Below are 20,755 nucleotides of genomic sequence, written 5' to 3' on the forward strand. Positions count from 1 at the left end.
TAAAACCAGGGGCAACGAGGGGCATGAGGCGGGTACTAATTACCGGGGCATGAGCTTGTTGGGAGGGGCCACTCACCCATTCTTCCGAGTATACTTACCTTGCGCCAGGAAATGGATCCCTCCTTCCATCTACCCAGTGACATATTTGGGAAGATGGCACCACACAGTGAAAGCAAGGACTCTGGCACTGTGCCAGAGTCTTTGCTCTTAAGTGCATATTCGCTATCTTTCCGAATATCATTGGGAAGATGGTACCACCAAGGAAGATTTACCAGCTTGCCCATGCAAGGTAAGATGCTTGATCAACTTCATTGATCCCCTCCTGGATCTACCCCTGACTGAGGGGCAAGTGGCGCCACTCTGTGCAGCGCGGTGCCACACATACTATTTTATTCAAATTTCTTTTTAGGGGGAGTGGCCACACCCCCTACAGTGACCGGGCCAGTCACTGTCAAAAACTGTATGGGCCCCATAGCAATCTTATGAAAGCCCAACCCATATAGCTCCTAAAAAGACACCTTTTCCACAGCACTCCCCAGAGTGGTCATAAACCCAGCAAGGCATACCTATCAATGTGAGCTTCTCTGCAGTTTGCACTGTTGCAGACTGTCACAGCTCAGGGCGGGCGCTGAGCGCTCACCTCTTTCTAGGGTCAGTGGGCAGCTTCTTCTCAAGGTACTGTGCGCTCCTCTCCTCTCAATCCAGTGTGGGCTGTCTCTGATGCTAAGGAGGGGGTGAACCTGTCATGGTCCATTCTCTGACACTGAGAGGAGGAGGTGTGCCTTACCAATGCTAAAATGAGGGGCGTGCCAGAAGCAGCCCATAGTTGTCCCTCACTCCCAGCAGGCCAGTCAAGGTGCAGCGTGATTGGGTGCAGAGGGAGATGCGGTCCCTGGGAGGATGTCTTGGACTCAGTAGCAGCCGCACCCACTATAGCTACACCTTTGAGTATATCCTTTTCCTGTGTGCATAGTTACAGAGATTTTTTAGGCCAGAAACTGGTTGACTATCAAAGGCTTGTGTCACCCAGGCTGCAACAGGGAGGGCATAGCATATCACCACGTTTCACAAAGCATTATGAAGTTTTGCTGCTTGTTCCTACTAGTGCAATTTGGCCAAGCCAGCCACTCATTAACTGGGAGGGTAAACTGTGTAACAACATTGTGTCCCAGTTGCTGCCAGCACCAGGCTCTGTCTTGGGTAGTGTGAAACTGCTGCCACACTTATTTGCTGGTCGCTCTGCCAGATTCCATCTTCATCATTTACTTGGATAAGCACTGATTAGTAACTGGAAGAGTATAAACAAAGGATGCTGGGATCAACACAAGACAGCCAGTGCTTTAGTATCTTAGTATATTATTTATCTATTTACTAAGCCTTGATTGGGGATAAAGTGAATGGAGCTAAAGTCCCAGCCAATCAGCTCCCAACTGTCATTTTTCAAACACAGCCTGTGACATGGCAGTTAGCAGCTGATTGGCTGGGTCTTTATCTCCATCCATATCTCTTAACAAACTGGCACACAGGAACAAGCAGAATCTTAGCAGTAATGAGGATTATTGATGCACATAGCTCTTATAAGAGATTCTATTTTAAGTGTATACACACCCCACAAAGTAATTTTAGACATTCTAAATTGGTGACTAACACGTCTTTTATATTGTTTATACACAATGCTCTCTGGGTGGGGAAAGGGGAGGGGCAGCATACATCAGACCCCAGCTGCATTAACCAGCCCAGACTGACTGTGCACAATAGTCAATCTGGACAGGACTGAAAAGTGGATGTTTAGTAAAATGTATTGATATTAGGGGTGTGCACCGGCCACTTTTCGTGTTTTGGTTTTGGATCTGGATTGGTTTTGCCAAAACCACCCTTCCGTGTTTTGGGTTCTGGGTTTTGTGTTTTGGATCTGTATTTTTTTAAAAAGCATAAAAACAGCTAAAATCACAGAATGTGTTGGTTTTTCTGCTCCTATGCTATTATTAACCTCAATAACCTTAATTTCCACTACTTTCCAGTCTATTCTGAACACCTCACACCTCACAATAGTGTTTTTATGTCCAAAAGGCTGCACCGAGGTAGCTGGATGACTATGCTAAGCGACACGAGTGGGCAGCACAAACACGTGACCCATCTAGGAGTAACACTGCAGTGGCAGACAGGATGGCAGTTTGAAAAACTAGGCCCCAAACTGTACATAATGCAAAGAAAAAAAAGAGGTGCAAGATGGAATTGTCCTTGGGCCCTCCCACCCACCCTTATGTTGTATAAACAGGACATGCACACTTTAACAAAGCAATCATTTCACCGCCAGGGTCTGCCACACGACTGAGGCTGAAATGATTGGTTCGTTTGGGCCCCCACAAAACAAGCTGGCAATTAATCTGTCCCTGCACACACTGGCTCTACGGAGGCAAGATGTCGTCCTCATTCTCCTCATCCACCGATTCCTCACCCTCTTCAGTGTTGTGTACATCCTCATCCTCACAGAGTATTAACTCGTCCCCACTGGAATCCACCACCACAGGTCCCTCTGTACGTTCTGGAGGCTGGTCTCCCTGGAAGAGTTGATCATTCATTTTGATGAACATCATCTCCACATTTTGTGGAAAAAACCTCCTACGCCTTTCGCTGACAAGGTTCCCGGCTGCACTAAACACTCTTTCGTACACACTGGAGGGGGGGCAACTCAGGTAAAATAGAGCCAGTTTGTACAGGGACCTCCAAATTTCCTCTTTTTCCTGCCAGTACAGGTATGGACTGTCTGACATGCCTACTTGGATGCTGTCACTGATGTAATCCTCCACCATTCTGTCAATGGTGACAGTATCATATGCAGTGACAGTAGACATGTCAGAAATTGTTGCCAGGTCCTTCAGTCCGGACCAGATGTCCAAACTTGGTCCTGCCTGAACTGCATCACCGCCAGCGGGTTGCTTAGGATACCTAAGTTTTTTCCTGGCAGCCCCAGTTGCGGGAGAAAATGAAGAAGGAGCTGTTGACGTGTCACGTTCCGCTTCAGCTGACAGTGTGTTCACCAGCAGGTCTTTGCACCTCTGCAGGCTTGTGTCGGCCGGAAAGAGAGACACCACATAGGCTTTAAACCTAGGATCGAGCACGGTGGCCAAAATGTAGTGGTCTGATTTCAACAGATTGACCACCCTGGAATCCTGGCAAAGCGAATGAAGGGCTTCATCCACAAGTCCCACATGCCGAGCGGAATCGCTCCGTCTTAGCTCCTCCTTCACTTTCTCCAGCTGCTTCTGCAAAAGCCTGATGAGGGGAATGACCTGACTCAAGCTGGCAGTGTCTGAACTGACTTCACGTGTGGCAAGTTCGAAGGGCTGGAGAACCTTGCACAACACGGAAATCATTCTCCACTGCGCTTGAGTCAGGTGCATATCCCCTCCTTTGCCTATGTCATAGGTGGATGTATAGGCTTGTATGGCCTTTTGCTGCTCCTCCATCCTCTGAAGCATATAGAGGGTTGAGTTCCACCGCGTCACAACCTCTTGCTTCAGGTGATGGTGGGGCAGGTTCAAGAGTGTTTGCTGGCGCTCCAGTCTTCGGCACGCAGTCGCTGAATGGCGAAAGTGGCCAGAAATTTTTCGGGCCACCCAAAGCGTCTCCTGCACGCCCCTGTCGCTTTTCAGAAAATTCTGCACCACCAAGTTTATTGTGTGAGCAAAACATGGGACGTGCTGGAATTTGCCCAGATGTAATGCCCGCACAATATTGGTGGCATTGTCAGATATCACAAATCCCCAGGAGAGTCTAAGTGGGGTAAGCCACTGGGCGATGATTTCCCTCAGTTTCTCTAAGAGGTTGTCGGCGGTGTGCCTCTTACTGAAACCGGTGATACACAGCGTAGCCTGCCTTGGAACGAGCTGGCGTTTCTGAGATGCTGCTACTGGTGACGCTGCTGCTGTTGCTGCGTAAGGTGATACATCTACCCAGTGGGCTGTCACAGTCATATAGTCCTTAGTCTGCCCTGTTCCACTTGTCCACATGTCCGTGGTTAAGTGGACATTGGGTACAACGGCATTTTTCAGGACACTGAGGACACTTTTTCTGACGTTTCTGTACAGTATCGGTATCGGCTGCCTAGTGAAGTGGAATCTAGACGGGATTTGGAACCGGGGACACACTACCTCCATCAATTGTCTAAATCCCACTGCACTAATGGCGGATACCGGACGCACGTCTAACACCAACATAGCAGTCAAGGCCTCAGTTATACGTTTTGCTTCAGGATGACTGCTGTCGTACTTCATCCTCCTCACTAAGGACTGTTGGAGGGTCAATTGTTTAGTAAAAGTAGTGGTGTTCCTACTTCCTCTCTGGGATGATGAACGACTCCCAGCAGCAGCAACAGCAGCAGCGGCAGCAGTAGGTGTAGCAATGCAGGATCCTCCGGAGGAATCCCGGATAGGAGAGTCAGTCATGCCAGTGACATGGCCTGCAGGACTACTTCCGATCCTGACTAAGGAGGAAATTGACAAGGAGGGAGTTGACGGTGTGGTTTGCAGGCGCTTGGATACAACAGGACAACGGGATTTAGGTGTCCCTGGACTGCTTACGGTCTTAGCCAAAGTTTCTGAACTTGACAGTAACTTTTTATGAACGCGCTGCAGGTGCCATATAAGGGAGGATGTTCCTAGGTGGTTGACGTCCCTACCCCTACTTATTTCACCTTTACATATGGTACATATGGCAAGACAGTTGTTGTCCGGATTTGGATAGAAATATTGCCAGACCAAAGAGGTGGAATGTTTGGTCTTCTGCCCAGGCATGACCGTGATGGGCTTTTTCATCCCACGGACAACAACTGTCTCCCCCGGAGCCTGATTTAAACAAACCACATCACCATCAGAATCCTCCTCGCCAACTTCCTCCTCAGCGCCAGCTACACCAGTATCCTCATCCTGTTGTACTTCAACAGTGACATCTTCAATTTGCATATCAGCAAGTGGACTGTGGGTGCTCCTTTCAGCACTTGCAGGGGGCGTGCAAATGGTGGAAAGAGCCACCTCTTCCCGTCCAGTGCTGGGAAGGTCAGGCATCGCAACCACCACCACACTTGAACTCTCCTTGGGGATTTGTGATATCTTCTTAGAAAGCACAGTTCTTCGCTGTGCTTTTGCCAGCTTAACTCTTTTGATTTTTTAGTGGGAGGAGGGCTTCCATCGTCATGTGAAGCTGAACCACTAGTCATGAACATACTAGGGATCGACCTTAGCCATTCCTTGCCACTCCGTGTCGTAAATGGCATATTGGCAAGTTTACGTTTCTCTTCAGCTGATTTAAATGTTTTTTCAAGGTCATTTTCCTGAACTTTGTCATTTGGGATTGTATGTGCCCTCTACTATGACATTGGGCATCGGCCTTGGCAGACAACGTTGATGGCATGTTATCGTCTATGTCATGACTAGTGGCAGCAGCTTAAGCACTAGCAGGAAGTGGTTCTTGATCTTTCCCTATTTTATTTTTATCGGAGAAAGTTTGGTCCTCCATTTATGTTATATCGATTTGATATATACGTGCGGCTAAACACAGAAAATATTTTTTTATTTTTACTGGAGAGTAGTGCACTTTGTGGGTTACACCACCCTTTAAGAAATGAGCCAGCAGGCTCTTTACTTATGTGACACAGGCGCACGTTTGGCGCTGCTCCTTTGTTGATGCACGTGCGGCTACTGCGCACACAATTCACAAACACAGAAAATATATTTTTTTTGGTTTGGACTGGAGTGTACTTTGGGGGTTACAGCACCCTTTAATGGTCAAGCCAGCCGGCCCTTTACTTATGACACAGGCGCACGCTTGGCACTACTTTGTTGATGCACGTGCGGCTACTGCGCACACAATTCACAAACACAGAAAAAATATTTTTTTTTAGCACTTGGGGGGAGCACTCCTGATGGACAGAGCACCCCCTGGACAACACTACAGCACCCCTTTAGGACTGGGACACTGCACAGGACTTTGGAGTGGACACAGCCCCTATGGAGAACTGACTGCACAACACAGTCCTGCCAGCCCCTATGGACTTTGAAGTAGTGGACACAGCCCCTATTAACAACAGCAGCACAGCACAACACAGCCAGCCCCTATGGACTTTGAAGTAGTGGACACAGCCCCTATGGACAACAGCAGCACAGCACAGCACAGCACAACACAGCACAACACTACTCTGCACTACACTACACTACACAGCCCAGCCAGCCCTAACTTCCACCCTCCCTCTTCACTGTCCACAGCCGAGTGAGAAAATGGCGCCGACGCGGGTACCTTATATAGGATCCAAACCCCGCGAGACCCGGAAGGCGGGATGATGATGTTTTGCCTCGACTTCAGATCCGAGTCAGGCGGGAAAAGTCGAGCCTGACTCGGATCTGCCTCGGATCGTGGGGGCTCGGGGGGGTTCGGATTTCAGAAATCCGAACCCGCTCACCCCTAATTGATATAATATTATATGTACAATGCATGTATAATGTTGTTGGCGCTCTTCTATCTCAAAAGTCCATTTTTGTATTTCTCTAATTCTGTCTTTTTATATGCATTGCTACAGATGTGTCCTCATGCATCTTTGCCGATCGCTCTACAAATACGCGCATGCATCACGCCATGTGATTGTCAGCATGCGCTAGGCTACGCCATGCAATCCTATGTAGTCGTGGGTGTGAACGAAGCATGCATACCCGCTCGTGGGTATGCGACACGTGACAAAGATGCAAGAGGACTCTTCTGTAGTTCCATAAATCAAAAATGTATTCTTGGGAAAAAAACTGTATACAGTATAATCACTTACTTCTCCCTCATTTGGTAGTGTCCCCAGTGGCCACATATATCTGCAATTCCTGTCTTCAGGTGATCCATTAACTGTTATAAGAAAGTTTACATGTATATATTAAGTGGTAGACAGAATATGATTTTAAAAACACATCTCCAAAACAGCATTTAAATGGAATGGTATTGACGGCTCTTTAGCCGCTGGTTCAAATACCCCCTCAGGAAGCCCGACCATACGAAATCCCGACAGGCTAAGGTAAATAATCTAACCCTACCCTGCCCTTCCCCCTTAACCCTAACCCACCATTAGTGGTGCCTAACCCTAACCTCCCCGGGGGTTGCCTAACCCTAAATCCTCCCAGTGGTGCCTATAACCCTAACCAACCCTCCCGGCACCCTAAACCTAAATCTCCCGGTGGGGTGCCTAACCTCCCCCCGGGGTGCCTAACCCTAACCCCCCTGCCCTCATGCTAACACTAACACTCCTGGGGGGTGTCTAACCCTATTTCTCCCTGGGGGTGCCTAATCCTAATCACCCCCATCCCCGGCTTACCCGCATACTTACCTGCTGTGGTGACGTTCGGGATTCCGTCGGTCGGGATGCCGACGCCGGTATCCTGATGTCCATCGGGATATCGTCGTCGGCATTATGCCTGCGCTGCAAGATAGCGGCGTCGGCATTTCAACTGCCGGCATGATAACTGCATCCTGTTGTTCACTATCAGAACAGTTGGCTGGTGTGAAAGATGTCGTGCTCCCCTTCAGGTTCCCTCCAACAGGAAACCAGGAATATCCGCTTTGAAGCAACTACTCTTTGCACTTATGAATGCAGTATATGCTGGTTGGTGCCATGGCATAGGATACCAGAGGAAGACTGCATATTTTAAGTTCTGTTGAATTTATCTACCTACTCGATAGATGTATACTGCACTATCAATTGTTAGATATGATACATACATTATCAGCATTTTAAGATGTTCACCAACTTCACTAGTTGTACATATTTCACCATTGGGCATCTCTGTGCTTCATGCTAGAAATGTCTGGGCCCCATACCAGTTTGTTGTGCATCTTCTGCACACAACTGTGCTGTCTGTGCCATTCCAGTCAGTGTCTGATAGTGCTGGGTACTAATTGCCTTAGTAACAATTTGACACATTAGTTTGAATAACATACACAGCCATTTTATCCTCATTATATTCCAAATCATATAATTGCCTGGATACATTTGTTATAAAGCCATATTAAGTTTGTACTTAATGGCACATGTTGTCCTCTGGGACTGTGCTGCTGTGTCCCATTGCAATTACTAGGAATTTTGGATTGGCTCGTAGTGATCAGTTTCCTATCCTATAATAAACTCCAGTTGGCTGTAGGAGTTTCCCATCCAGCACAATGCTCCCTCATGGCCACTGAACATTGGTACAGTATATCTGCTTTTATTTTATTTGTATGCAGAGCAAGGTACCATGTTATATAGGATTAATTATTAGTGTAGGTATATCAATCTGAATGAGGTCACAATGTGCACTATAAACCTGATCTTTATTTTTTTATATTATATTGTATATTAATATTACAGTATATAATACACAATGGGCCATATTCAATTAGGCTGCAAAAACCCATTATCGGCAATACTTTATCGCCGATGACATAATTTTCGCCGTTTTCACCTTTCCCCTTATTCAATTTCAAAGACTTTTCGCAGGTGCGAATAGTCTTTGTCAAAATCCAGGGATACTGTGAGTTTTCACCACAGAATAGGCAGGGCTGCCAAGAGGAATCCTGGGCCCGGGTTCAGCAACATTCTGGGGGACCCCCTAGAGGAGGCGTGGCCACAGCATGTGGGGCATGGCTGCACCTCTTTGTGGGTGGGTCTAGCATGTGAGAAGCACCCACTCACAGGAGCATGGCATAGCACCTAGCAGCTGGGACAAAAGTAGTCACTATTAGGATTCGGGATAGTCCCATAATATCTGCATATTTAGCTGGATGTAATTAGATGCTATAATGTTACAGACAAAAATGAAAGTGCAACAACATTATTTTGTACATTTCTCATGTAAATAACACATAAATAAAATCTATTTTTTTGTTATAGAGATAAACAAAGAACTTAATTTTGACATAGCATCAGGTCATCTTAAAACACACACATTCTGCAGCATATACAGTAGCCTAACCCACTGCTCCATGCTCCTTCCTCACTATCTACCCCATCTGTGTCACCTCGTCTGTCTGCCCCTCCCCTTTAGAATGTAAGCTCTCACGAGCAGGGCCCTCATCCATCACGTGCTTCTCCTGGCCCTACTTATACTATCATTTACTCCTAATTTCCCAACTGGCACCTAACACTTGGTTGCTGATGTCCTGCTGCTTGTGTTATGCAGCAATGTTTGTAAACCATGTCCTTGTCCTGAATAGTTTTGCACTGCTAATAGCTGTTTTTTTGTGTGCTGATTTATGTACTGAGGCGCTGCGGTAACTTTGTGGCACTATATAAATAAAGGATAATAATACTAATATAAATACAGTAGGATGGCGGTACTACAGATTAGAAATAAAGACTCATTGCAGCGTTACAAGATTTCAATGTTTCATCGCTTTATTGCGCTTTTGCCAGGAACAGCATTACTAATCCGGAGGGCCGCCATCCCACTGTATTTATCTATATCAGCAGCATGGAGGGAACCCAGTAAGCAGCAGCTTTATTGAAAAAAGTGGGTGCCAGCCCTTGCATTATATTTATCTACACATATATATATATATATATATATATACATACAGGAAGGAATACAGCGGCACGCAGAAAATATCAATCATCAAAACGTGTATTAAGTTTTGATGATTGATATTTTCTGAGTGCCGCTGTATTCCTTCCTGTATATTTCGACTATCACACAGAAGGCACCAGGACTGTTGGTTTTATATTTTGAGTGCCGGATTATTTCCACATTATATTATATATATATATATATATATATATATATATATTAGTCAGGTGCATAAATATTGATATTGACAAAATTTTCATATTTTGGCCTCTATTCAACACCACAATGGCTTTGAAATGAAACTAACAAGATGTGCTTTAACTGCAGACTTTCAGATTTAATTTGAGGGTAATTACATCCAAATCAGGTGGACGGTGTAGGAATTACAACGGTTTCTATATGTGCCTCCCACTTTTTAAGGGGCCAAAAGTAATGGGACAAGCTAAACAATTCTAAATCTAAATTTCACTTTTTAATACTTTGTTGCAAATCCTTTGCAGGCAATTACAGCCTGAAGTCTGGAACGCATAGACATCACCAGACGCTGGGTTTCATCCCTGGTGATGCTCTGCCAGGCCTGTACTGCAAATGTCTTCAGTTCCTGCTTGTTCTTGGGGCATTTTCCCTTCAGTTTTGTCTTCATCAAGTGAAATGCATGCTCAATCGGATTCAGGTCAGGGGATTGACTTGGCCATTGCATAACATTCCACTTTTTAGCCTTAAAAAAACTCTTTGGTTGCTTTTGCAGTATGCTTTGGGTCATTGTCCATCTGCACTGTGAAGCACCATCCAATGAGTTCTGAAGCATTTGACTGAATATGAGTATATAATATTGCCTGAAACACTTCAGAATTTATTCTGCTGCTTTTGTCAGCAGTCACATCATCAATAAATACAAGGGAACCAGTTCCATTGGCAGCCATACATGCCCACGCCATGACACTACCACCACCATGCTTCACTGATGAGGTGGTATGTTTTGGATCATGAGCAGTTCCTTTCCTTCTCCATACTCTTCTCTTCCCATCACTCTGGTACAAGTTGATCTTTGTCTCATCTGTCCATAGGATGTTGGTCCAGAACTGTAATGGCTTTTTTTGATGTTGTTTGGCAAACTCTAATTGGGTCTTCCTGTTTTTGTGGCTCACCAATGGTTTACATCTTGTGGTGAACCCTCTATATTCACTCTTGTGAAGTCTTCTCTTGATTGTTGACTTTGACACATATACACCTACCTCCTGGAGAGTGTTCTTGATTTGGCCAACTGTTGTGCAGGGGTTTTTCTTCACCAGGGAAATAATTCTTCTGTCATCCACCACAGTTGTTTTCCGTGGTCTTCCGGGTCTTTTGGTGTTGCTGAGCTCTCCGGTGCGTTCTTTCTTTTTAAGAATGTTCCAAACAGTTGATTTGGCCACACCTAATGTTTTTGCTATCTCTCTGATGGGTTTGTTTTGATTTTTCAGCCTAATGATGTCTTGCTTCACTGATAGTGACAGCTCTTTGGATCTCATATTGAGAGTCAACAGCAACTGATTCCAAATGCAAATGTCACACCTAGAATCAACTCCAGACATTTTACCTGCTTAATTGATAATGAAATAACGAGGGAATAGCCCACACTTGTCCATGAAATAGCTTTTGAGTTGATAATCCCATTACTTTTGGCCCCTTAAAAAGTGGGAGGCACATATAGAAACCATTGTAATTCCTACACCATTCACCTGATTTGGATGTAATTACCCTCAAATTAAATCTGAAAGTCTGCAGTTAAAGCACATCTTGTTTGTTTCATTTCAAAGCCATTGTGGTGGTGAATAAAAGCCAAAATATGAAAATTCTGTCAATGTCCCAATATTTATGCACCTGACTGTGTGTGTATATATGTGTATATATATATATATATATATATATAATAGTATGTATGTATGTATGTGTATGTATATATATATGTGTAGATGCACGCACACACATATATATTATATATATATATTACACATGTCTAGAGATATGTACATTTGATATAAATATGATATATTATATATATATATATTATATACCATATATAAAGGCAACCAACTCACAGGTCAGATGAATATAGGAATAAGTGACAGACTGACAGCGCGGCTGTCAGTGGCGCGCTCTAGCTCTTCCCTTCACAGTGCAGTCTCTCTTACTTACGATCACCACTCACCTGCCTTTCTGCAATCTCTCCTGTCTCTGCCCACCGCCTGGAGACTGGACCTGGTGCCTGCTGGTGATGGAAGAGAGCCTCGCGAGATGATGTCATCATCTCACGAGAGCATCAGCTCCGCAGCAGCACGGCTGCACTCCTGCAAGTGTGACACTGTCACACATTAGTGCGGCTGGTGACAGAGATCCCCCACTCCCCCCCTCCTGAACTGCCACTCGCAGTTGTTTAGGAAGGGTTACTTAAAAAAAATCGATTAAAAAAAAAAAAAAAAACCTGTGGTGTGCTGTGGGCGGCCTGGGCCCGGGTAATCTGTGAAAAAGATTTTAGGTGGAAAGCGCTGCACAAACACACATAGAATCAGAAAAGTGTAATGGATCACTTTTTAATATACAATAATACACAATAGTATGCTAATACTAAAAGATAAATATCTGAAGTAGCATAGAAAACTGCTAACATGAATACATAATGTCACAATACCACTGGATACTGTACCCGCTCTTCCCCCCCTCTCGGCGCCCCTGAGAATAGCTGGCAAAAAAAAGTGCAGAATTGGGGTTTTGGGGTACAAAGTTAAAAAAAAGTACCTTGCACCCCTTGGAATGTCCCCTAAAGGTATTCTGTGTCAAAAAAAATAAAACATTTCAACAGGTTACCCCAATTAAAAAATGTACTTTGCGATTGGTTGCGGCAGGTGGATTTTTAATGATTTTTAAAAGTTCACTTTAGGCACTCAAAAATATGCTTGCACCCATTTTCATGTACCCCAAATTTGATGGGACTAGTTATTTAAAAAAAAATAAAACATTTCTATTCTTCACCACTTTGTTAAAGATGCATTAAAGCACCTGTAGAGACCATTTAAAATCCCCAAATACCTTTAGCAGGGCTTTTGGGGGTACCCATAGTGATCCCCCATGTTAGTGCATCTTCTGGGGGGTGACAGGCTGCTTTCCCCAAAAGTTACAGGACTTTTCGCTACTTACCTTTCCACCGGGTCCCGTTTTCGATGATTCCAAATTGAATACGGGGATACACGGGCAAGCACCCGATACTTTATCCCCAAGAAAAGCTCAGATGATGGCAAAAAGTCCGGCAACAAACTTTTTGCCTCAAATTGAATATGGCCCAATGTGTGTTATTGTGGTTAGTAGGTCTATAGTTTCTAAAGCAGTGTTGGCTAACCTTGACACGCCAGCTGTTGTGGAACTATATATCCCAGCATGCCCTGCCACAGTTTTAGCATGCCCTAATAGCAAAACTGTAGCAGTGCATGCTGGGTTATGAAGTTCCATAACAGCTGGAGTGACAAGGTTAGCCAACACTGGTCTAAAGTGTGCTCCTGAATTGTTGTTCTTTATTGCAGTGCTTTTCAAACTTGGTTCCAGATTTTAACTATATTTATGCTTAAGCATAGGTGACTTACTGTAATGAGTACCTCTGCCATTTTGATATCTTTAAGACCTGGAAGTAAATGTAATAACCTGTGGGTTGTAGGCAGCCACAAGTATTTGGCGATTTAGCCGCTAATTTAAAGCCACTATTTCATCAAATACAAAACCAGGTCAGTTTTGCCTTTTACAATAGTATTGTTCCTTGGGGAATGAGTATGAAAAGCACTGATCTGTTGTGCAAAGTTGGTTACAGTGGTGTATGGAAAAATTCTCCTTTATTTGTAACTGGTGGAGAGTTAAGGTATGTATTGAAGAAAGTAATTGTAAAGAAAATATAGTTTATACTCTTTTATAATAAAATAATTAATGTCCATATTGCACTAATGACTTTCAAAGGGTAAGTAGAATATTAACACCACTCTTGGAAGCATTGGATCACCTGTAGCCATTGATTATATTTTGAGCAGTATTTTGTCTTTTTTTGGGACAGCTGAGTTATAAGAAGACTCACTGATCACATTGTTTTGTTGCATTTACAACCACCCTAGCTAGGACAAGGGAGTGAGATTACCCAAAGTGTTTGCCCAACAGAGAAAGAGTGAGTTTGAAATGTTATCTCTTTTAAAGGACATAACAGCTAATTGACAACAGCGCACACTATGGGCCTGATTCAAAGATGTACCTACCCTCCAACATGACCCCTTCCACCCGCTACACAATGCTCTGCTCCTGGACTTCCCACTTAATGATTGTAGCCACCTGTGTTGTGCTAGTTAATATATGAGGCAGGTGTTTCACCACAGGTGGCTGCAATCATCAAATTAAGATGGAAGTCATGTTGGAGGTTCTGGATGTCAGTAGATGTGGAGAGATAAAGTACCAGCTAATCAACTCCTGTCATTTTGCAAGCACAGCCTGTAAAGTGACAGAAGCTGATTGGTTGGTACATTATTTCACTCCTTTATACATATCCCCCTATGTGAGCAATGCCTACTGTCAGCCCAAATTCCTCATATTCCTCATGGGCATACTATAACAGCATTGTGTTAATACGTAAATGCGCTATTGCTCCTATAACTGAAAACAAATGTAGTCCTGTGCATGGTTAATAATAGGTACAGCTAATGGTCAGGGCCAGTGGTGGCTCTAGCAGCGGGGCTGCAGCGCAGTCCAAACTTAAAGTAGGGGAGCCACACCAACTGCCAGAGAGTCTCGCCCGGCTGTGTTTGGCTGTGTTTGGAAGGGGAGTTGGTGTGGTTCCCTTACTTGAATTTTGGACTTTGCTGCAGCCCCACCTCTGAAGCTGCCAGTAGTCAGGGCCATATTATTCATAAGGCTGACTAGGCTGAAGTCTAGGGGCCCCGCAGGGAGAATTTGTAAAGCACACTCATAGTTAGTTAAGGTTTGTTTTGAGACAATGGGGCGGACAGCAGACCAATAGCACACTAGCATCAGGGTTGTTACACGTGACCGCCGCCATCACAGCTACGGTCACCACCGCTACAGTACATGGAGAAAGTTATTTCTCCTCCAGACATCAACACACAGGGACAGGAGATTCCACAGGACTTGCGGGGATCCCGGCTACCTCCTAGAGAACCTCCACCAAGTGCAGAGCAAGGATATCCCAGCACAGGGGTGGAGCCAACTGGATTGAAGTTACGGAGTGCGCACACCAGGGGATTTAGTTGTTGTTCCGACTGTAGGGATGTCAGCGCTCAGAATCCCGACACCAGTCAGAATCCCGCCGCCGCATCCTAACAGTAAGTAGTGGGTTTGGGGTTAGGCACTGGGGTGGAGGTTAGGTTTAGGGTGTGGGGAGGGAGGTTTAGGGGTAGGGGACAGGTGTCGATATGCTAACCCTGTTGGGATGCCAGCGTCTGGATTCTAACTGCCGGCATTCCATACCCAACCCCACACCAGGACAGACGTTGCAGCCTACCAGGATGCCACCACGACACACACAGAGACATCCAAAACCCAGATGACCACCTTCAGGCTGAAGGACACGTATGGTGTGCAGACTGTATGGGAAAACCCCCCACCAAGTCATCTTACACACTCCATTACCAGAGTGTGACAGCCCTATCAGTAGATGCTACACTGCAGACATGCCACAGGGAGACATCACCACTATAAGTGCCAGAGGGGGCCTGAAATATCTGAAAGCCTAGGGGCCTGGCAATGGGTTAATACGGCCCTGCAAATGGTGTAAAAGGGATAACCTGTTTGAGACAGCGGTATGTCAATCAAATGGCCCATTATGGCTCTGTTAGTGTGCAGCGGTTTCTCACATACTGCATTTTCTGTGCAGATAAATATACACCATATTTAAAATCTTGTTGTCTTGCTAAGAATCAGCATTGTGTCCTCCTAGTTATGATAGAGATGCATTCCTTCTGTATTATGTGTAAGATAGCTGAGATCTTCATCATAAATATTCTGTTTCTGTGTAATTGTAGCCAGATAAACCTGGATCATAAAAATGTAATACCTACCTACACATAATATTATTATGCTTACCCGTGAGTGAATCTCTTGATTGACAGTCTGTTCTCTAGATGTCCTCTTCACATCCAGAAATCTAACCAAAGGTCCAATGGTCAGTCCCTACATGTACAATGCACATACATTACACATTTGTACATTACAAAATATGTGCATGATTTCTATATTGATATTTGCCAAATGTATCAGGTGAGATTTTTTTTGCTTTCTTTCTGAATATCGTCTGGGTGTACAGTATTATAGCAACTAAGGAGACAAGGATAAGGTTACCAAATTCTTAAATATAAATCTGGGGACACTTTGATCACACCCTTTCTAAACAACACCCACTAGACACAACAAAGAATTAACTTTGTAACATATAAAGAAAAATGTAAGATTAATTTGTGAAAATAGTGTGGTGCACATAGTTGGAGAAGCTTGTATGTATGTGTTGCAGTGTAAATACTTTCACAGCTATATTCCTAATAGGAACAGCGCTGCTTCGCTGGTGGTATACATGGGTAAACAGTACTGGCACCTTTTTTTGGTCTAATTTTAAATTCTTAGAACCAGCTGCATCCCCTACCTGTTACCTACAGGTGATGGAGGAATGGGGGGTCTGGGCTCTCTGCTGGTCTGTGCAGTCGGCCTGTGCCTGGGACTGCCTGTCTGGCTATAATTACCAAGGAGCACTTTCAATGGGAAGTCACTGCCACTGCTAGACGAGTCCCTGCGGGTGATGGATTTTACTGTGGCAGGGGGTAGAATCTGTCACTGCTTAAAACTATTTCCAGCATCAATTTGTAGCTCTAGGTGAGTACCAGCACCTTTTTCATAAAAAAAATTGCACTGGTTAGGAATAGGAGTATTCATCCACTAATGAGTGCTCCCCCAATTCTTTTGAAAGTCATGCTTGTCTCAAGCTGCATACACATGTAAAGATTTTCTGTCCAACCATCCAACTAGTTGATTGGTTGGAATGAAAATCTGGTAACGTATGGGAGTAAATGATGATCAGCAATTGGCTCCTAAATGCCAGAAAACGAGGAAAATGGTCATTCAGACAAGTTTGTTAAATGTTTGATCTAAACAATTTGTTCAAACAACAGTTTTTGTCCATTCTCCGGCATTGGGAGCAAATTGCTGATTGTCATTTGCTTTCATACCTTACCAGATTTTCATTCCAACCAATCAACTAGTTGGATAATTGGACAGAAAATCTTTACGTGTGTATGCACCTTCTGGTATACAATCTCCATTGCCCTACATACTGTATATTGCAGAGCGATCACAACAGCACAATTACTTACTTGCAGTATACTATCCTATTTCATCTGCAGAGTGAAACTACAGCATCATGTATCAGGTACAATGTTTAGTTAATTAATAAGTCACATGTTTACTGAAACACAGACTTACCTTAACAAAGACTGTAAAGTATATAACTACAATAGTTGAAGTGATAAACATTTTCTTCCTTGGAAATAATAGAATTGGTAATAAAAATACAAGAGAGAAGCTACTGGCGCCCCGTAAACCACTGTAAGCAATGATGAATTGGTCTTTAAAAGTGAACGGGTATGTCCGGAAACGGTTTATGATGGGGAACAGAAGAAAAACACCTAGAATGCAAAAAGAAAAACAATACATAAAGTTTTGAAAACATTTTTTTTTTTTTTTTATTTGACCATGTTAACAGTTTAGAAACTTGCATTCATGTTTTTTCACATCTGCAGAAAATATGTTTCCCTGGATAGTATTACTTTGATCATTATGTTTCACAAAATATTTCCATATGTTGCATATTGCAGACAGGAGCAGGACTGATAGGAACAGAAAACTTTAACAGGAGGATTACTGGTATAGGCACAAATGAGGCACAGTGTCATAACCATGACCCAATTACAAAACTCTCAGAGCATCAACTACAGCAGCTAAATATGTCTTTGCATATTGACATAATGCACACTTAAGTGCAATGCCAGGAATAGCAATGGTGAGGCAGCTGTGGGAAGAGAGGCGACACTTATATGGGAGACGCAGGTCAGGCAAGTTAGAATTTGTTACGTAACGCTTCCTAGTTTCCAAATGACCTTTACATGACCTAGGCCCCCATTTATTAATGATTTTTTATCACCAAAACGAGTGATAAATTTCACTGTGTATGATAAATAGTGCTCCAGCCAATCAGCTCCCGACTGTCATTTTTCTAACAGTTGACAGTTGGGAGTTGATTGGCTGGAGCACCATTTACCATAAACAGTGACATTTATAATTCTTTTGGTGATAAAACTTGTTAATAAACGAGGCCTTTGTCAAACTACAAGTGTGAAAATCATAGGCATCAGCACAAAGCCTGCATTCTGGGTTATATCATTTCCTCACATGGGGCTCTATTTACTACAATCCGCATATTGAATGCGGATTGTAGTGTGATATTACCGAGAGAATTCGCATTGCGAATTCAGGTAATATCACAGGGATTAACTATAAATCCCTTGCAGGGACAGAGCTTGCGATAAAGCTCTGTCCCTGCGGATCCCATCCGCACTCTAGTCGCGGTATTTTCGGAAAAAATACAGCGACTAAGAGCACGCGCATGCGCCGACCGACCACCGCTACTACCCCCCCACCGACGCTAAGCCCCGCCCCCGGTGCTAAGCCCCGCCCCCCGCGACCCACCCTCCCCCCCCCCGCGACCCCCCCTCCCTTCATTACACTTACCTGCATCCTCCTGGCCTCCGGTGGTCTTCTCCGGGCTTCCCGATCAGGTGATCTCCCATACTGCACTGGGGCCTGATCACCTGATGACCGGGCCCCAGTGCACTGTGGGAGACCAGCTGACCGGTGAGGAGCCATCACCGGAGCCCCGATCACCGGTCCCTGGATTCAGGTAAGTGAAAAAAAAAATGTTTAATTTTTTTTTTCTTTTTTTACAGCAATCAGCTTGCGGTCTCTTTAGACCACACAGCTGATTACTGGTACCGGCTCCCGCCTCTGCTCTCCCCGTTAGAGCAGAGTGGGAGCCCGGTAACCGGGGGAGACCCTGGATAACGCCACCTCCAGGTGGCGCTATTATCACAGGGCTTCCCCCGGTATTTTTTTACAATTTATTTTTAGTAACTTGCACACAGATCACATTTCCCATTACAATTATGGGAAATGCGATCTGCTTTACTAAAAATAAGTGATACTGGGGGTTGGAGTAGAATTTTACTAATTCTACTCCAATTGCCCTGTAATAAATACAGGTGAAACTAAAATAATGTGAAAAGGGTGTGAAAACACCCTTTTTCACTTTATTTTAGTAAAAATAATGTTAATAAATAGAGCCCCAAATGCTTTAGCTTTCTTCTGGAGATTTAAGAGTCCATGATACATTGGACTGCATAAACCAGATGAACTTTCATGAGAACAGAAATAGGAGTCACAGAACAGGAAAATAATTGGCTTAGGGAAGACCAAATTAAATGCTAGATGGGTTTTAAAATATGAAGTTCCAGACGCACAGCAAGAGGAGGAGGTCTCTCCAGGACATTATAGTGACATACAGTCAGGTGCATAAATATTAGGACATTGACAGAATTTTCATATTTTGGCCTCTATTCACCACCACAATGGCTTTGAAATGAAACAAACAATATGTGCTTTAACTGCAGACTTTCAGATTTAATTTGAGGGTAATTACATCCAAATCAGGTGAACGGTGTAGGAATTACAACGGTTTCTATATGTGCCTCCCACTTTTTAAGGGGCCAAAAGTAATGGGACTATCAACTCAAAAGCTATTTCATGGACAGGTGTGGGCTATTCCCTCATTATTTCATTATCAATTAAGCAGGTAAAATGTCTGGAGTTGATTCTAGGTGTGACATTTGCATTTGTAATCAGTTGCTGTCGACTCTCAATATGAGATCCAAAGAGCCGTCACTAGCCATCATTAGGCTGAAAAATCAAAATAAACGCATCAGAGATAGCAAAAACATTAGGTGTGGCCAAATCAACTGTTTGGAACATTCTTAAAAAGAAAGAACGCATCGGAGAGCTCAGCAACACCAAAAGACCCGGAAGACCACGGAAAACAACTGTGGTGGATGACAGAAGAATTATTTCCCTGGTGAAGAAAACCCCTTCACAACAGTTGGTCAAATCAAGAACACTCTCCAGGAGGTAGGTGTATATGTGTCAAAGTCAACAATCAAGAGAAGACTTCACAAGAGTGAATATAGAGGGTTCACCACAAGATGTATGTGTGTGTTTATATATATATATATTATATATATAAATTTTGATATGTGTGTGTGTGTTCTGCTTGGGTACATGGCATTTATAATCTGCCGTTTTCTGTTGCGCACCTCACTTGTTCTCCAGTAGAGAATAGCGAAGACAGCTTGTTTCCTTTGCTAGCATGCTTCTTTGAATAGAGTCCAGCAAACAGTAATCTTTAGAATATAATTCCAAGTGTTATGAACTTGTGGAAAAGTTCAGATGTCTATATTATTTTTATTTTATTAGTAACATTTATGTATGTAACGCCAGCATATTCCTTTGATACCACATCCCATAGTCATTTTGAGGAGAACCAGGTGAGATTGTTTGTAGAAATGGTCCACTATGACTAGGATGGTATTTATATAAGAAGTGATCCACTATGACTAGGATGGTTGCTATGTAAGCAGTGATCCACTATGACTAGGCTGGGAGTTATGTAAGAAGTGATCCACTATGAGTAGGATGGGGGAGTTATGTAAGAAGTGATCCACTATGACTAGGATGGTATTTATGTAAGAAGTGATCCACTATGAGTAGGATGGTTGCTATGTAAGAAGTGATCCACTATGACAAAAATGGTTGCTATGTAAGAAGTGATCCACTATGACTAGGATGGTTGTTATGTAAGAAGTAATCCACTATGACTAGGATGGTTATTATACCTTTTTTGGGAGGGAACTCACAATGAAATCCATTGCAAGATTGCCCTTGGTTTTGGAGGGATAGCTAAGGGCTGTAAAATGTCACAGTGCAAAGATTCAAGTGCCTTACTTCTATCAAAAAAGTAGCTTAAAAGTCCTTCACATTGCTCTTTCATTTTGGCCACAAAATCGTTC

The 20,755-nt window shown here is 43.8% G+C and overlaps 1 protein-coding gene across 1 annotated transcript in view; it reads right to left on the reverse strand.

Moving 5' to 3' along the window:
* The window catches only part of SLC9A4 (solute carrier family 9 member A4), a 110,475-nt gene that overhangs the window by 20,117 nt on the left and 69,603 nt on the right, over positions 1-20,755 (reverse strand). Inside the window, exons 5-7 of the mRNA XM_088454066.1 lie at positions 17,067-17,269; positions 15,681-15,767; positions 6,815-6,885 (exon numbers count right to left, since the gene is read on the reverse strand). Of these exons, the coding sequence (XP_088310192.1) occupies positions 6,815-6,885; positions 15,681-15,767; positions 17,067-17,269 (361 nt within the window). The remainder of the gene's footprint in view (positions 1-6,814; positions 6,886-15,680; positions 15,768-17,066; positions 17,270-20,755) is intronic.

The sequence above is a fragment of the Taudactylus pleione genome, unplaced genomic scaffold (assembly GCF_031769625.1).
Source record: "Taudactylus pleione unplaced genomic scaffold, aTauple2 ptg000609l, whole genome shotgun sequence".
NCBI classification, from domain to species: domain Eukaryota; kingdom Metazoa; phylum Chordata; class Amphibia; order Anura; family Myobatrachidae; genus Taudactylus; species Taudactylus pleione.